The 2567-nt window shown below is 36.0% G+C and overlaps 1 protein-coding gene across 1 annotated transcript; it reads right to left on the bottom strand.

Annotated features, from left to right (window-relative positions):
- Positions 1-224: 224 nt before the first annotated feature.
- On the bottom strand, positions 225-1452 carry LOC108560204 (serine protease snake-like). Its single transcript, XM_017917659.1, has 5 exons — positions 1334-1452; positions 1191-1279; positions 1033-1133; positions 584-983; positions 225-526 (listed from the first exon to the last, which is right to left on the bottom strand). The coding sequence occupies exons 1-5, from the start codon at positions 1413-1415 to the stop codon at positions 365-367; spliced, it is 834 nt and encodes a 277-aa protein (XP_017773148.1). The 5' UTR covers positions 1416-1452; the 3' UTR covers positions 225-364.
- Positions 1453-2567: the final 1115 nt, after the last annotated feature.

The raw sequence follows: 2567 nt of genomic DNA, 5'->3' as shown, positions 1-2567 counted from the left end.
TTGAATGCAATATTTCTAGATTTGTAAGTCTTGATGCACTCTGCACTGTCAATCTCGTTTAATGTGACATTCGTCGTCGTCCATCGTCTTCTTTTATTTAATTTCCACTGACGAAATAACTTGAACGGTCGTGATTTAACACTTTTGCATTTATGAATAAGGCAAAATGCTTCGTATTTGTCTCTATTTAATAACGATTAAATTTATCAATAAAAAACAGGAAATAATGTTTGCACTTAATAATATAACAGTATAATGTAATCATTTGTATACAGCTTATCTATTACTAAGAAAATAAAACATAAAGAAAAAATAATTATTGAATCGTTTTATTTGTTGTTGTTTGTAAATTATTAGAGTGCGTTTAGAAAACGATGGATTCGATCCAATTGATATAATGGGACACTCTGGTGTAGACTGCAGGCGAATTAAAGCCACACGCCTTTCCAAAAGAAGTGACGCCGTGGATGTCGTAAGTCGAAATATACTTGGGATTCAAAATCTGGAGCGGCGCGCCGGAATCTCCCTGGAAACAAACAAAACAAATACCAACTGATGCAAATAGCTCAAACAAATGACTCACCTGACAGGTATCTTTATGGTCTCCGCCTGCGCATATCAGGGATTCCGCTTTGATCCCGTCAACGAGCCTTCTGTTCTTCTCATAATGCTTGTTGCAATCCGCATTGTCGACCTCCTCCAAAGCGACTTTCAAAAGTTTAGAACTTGGATTTCCATTGAAACTGGTCAAACCCCATCCCGTTGCGGTGAACGTGTGCTTCACATCTGAATCTTCGGTGTTCAGGCAAGCGGGTCTGATCGAATCGCTAAACTCGACGGGTTTCTCGAGTTCTATCAAACCGATGTCATCGTACGAAAATGGAGGTTTGAAGGCAGGATTTCTGATCACTCTGGCAATCTTCAGCGGTTCAGTCTTGCTGTCCAAATCGACTGTACCTAATTTAGCGTACTTCGGAGTAATTCTAAAACATTGTACGTAATACATTGAACAATTTCATTTTTCCATAGTACCTAGATATGCATGATGCCGCAGTCAAAACGTATTTGTTGCTAATCAAGGATCCTGCGCATTGCCACGAAATGTCATTTTTTTCCTCGTAACCCAAAGAAACCTAAAAAGAACAATAGCTTCTTTATTTAATGTTATTACAAAGATTAAAACCTTATACCATGTGCGGAAATTCATTTTCAGCTGCTTCAATACCACCGACAATCCTGCGAACTCTTCCAGTCGCTTTCACGTGAGTTTCATCACAATCTACAAACAAATGAAATTATAACATTGAAATAACAAATTTAAAAAAAAACAAACATTTTCTGCTTTTCTCTCCAGGTGTTGCATTTGCAACAACACCCAAAACCAAAGTTACGAACAGCACGGAACGGACAGACATGTTTCTCCTGCGACTGGCAAACTGAAACTGGTTCTTTTCATTGTAGACTGCCTTTTAAAAAGCTTTGTAATCTCTAAGAAACGAAAGTCCACTGATTAATTACTGAAAACTTGTTTCTTTTTTGTTTTAATATTGTGTATTGTTATCGATCCACCGACTTCTTTTATCCAGTTCCCACGAATGGTAAAAACTTGGAAGTCCATGATTTAACAATGATTAGGAGTTTACATGTAACTTGAGAGATACGTCACAATCTTTGTTTATTCCAAGACTTATTTAGGTTGTTAAGAAAACGAGAATTTTGATTTTTTTATTTAATCAGGAGTATTTTGTATATTTATTCATATGAGCAATATATCAATTACTACATTAAGTATACACAATGAATCATTTATTTTTCTGTAAAAATATTGTTAAATCTCCAAATTTATGATATTAACACCAAGAAAATTAACATATTTGTAATAGCAAATGAAAACTAGCAATTCAAAAGAATTTTTGTTTACTTATTTATTGAATTATTTTTATGTTATAAGAAAAAAACGATATGCAGAACAATATTGAAAATGAGTCCAAGATGTGATACACTTTGCACTCTTGTTGTGCAAATGATAATAATAAGTCAGTGGATCGAAACTGATTAAATCTATTTAAAGATTCTTAAAGGAATTTTGCAAACTGGAAAGATTTTTAACTAAGCAAAGACAATGGATTCAATCCATTGGATGTGGAACGACACTCTGGTGGCAACGGACGGTTCACTCGTAGCGCAAACGCTACGTCCGAAAGACGTAATTCCGAAGATATCGTACGTCGAATGGTAATTGCTGTTCAACTTCTGCAACGGTCCTCCTGCGTCTCCCTGCAAATTCGAATCATCAAAAATAATATATTATACAAAATAATGTTATAACATACTACACAAGTATCCTTATTTTTGCCTATAGTGCAGATGAAGCGACTTGGATCAATAGGAAATCTGTAATGCTTCTGACACTCGGAATTCGGTTGTTCATCAAGAGTGATCTTCCGTAATCGATCGTTGCGAACCGGAGAACGCGTGACAACTTCGGATTGTCCCCAACCCAAAGCCACTAAAGTCCTTTCCACCTCTTCAGAATACTGCACGTTCAGACAAGCCGGTCTGATGTA

This window comes from Nicrophorus vespilloides, unplaced genomic scaffold (genome assembly GCF_001412225.1).
Source record: "Nicrophorus vespilloides isolate i.1.1-1 unplaced genomic scaffold, Nicve_v1.0, whole genome shotgun sequence".
Lineage (NCBI taxonomy): Eukaryota > Metazoa > Arthropoda > Insecta > Coleoptera > Silphidae > Nicrophorus > Nicrophorus vespilloides.
Note: the sequence above shows the minus strand (reverse complement) of the source record. Positions and strands in the feature narration are given on the sequence as shown.

What these genes read in the sequence shown, in the direction of transcription:
- LOC108560204 (XM_017917659.1), bottom strand. Translation starts at nt 1,415, where the DNA reads ATGTCTGTCCGTTCCGTGCTGTTCGTAACTTTGGTTTTGGGTGTTGTT. An exon ending in AAAATGAATTTCCGCACATG is followed by an intron (nt 1,134 to 1,190) that starts GTATAAGGTTTT and finishes TGTTCTTTTTAG; the next exon opens with GTTTCTTTGGGTTACGAGGA. An exon ending in ACCATAAAGATACCTGTCAG is followed by an intron (nt 527 to 583) that starts GTGAGTCATTTG and finishes GTTTGTTTCCAG; the next exon opens with GGAGATTCCGGCGCGCCGCT.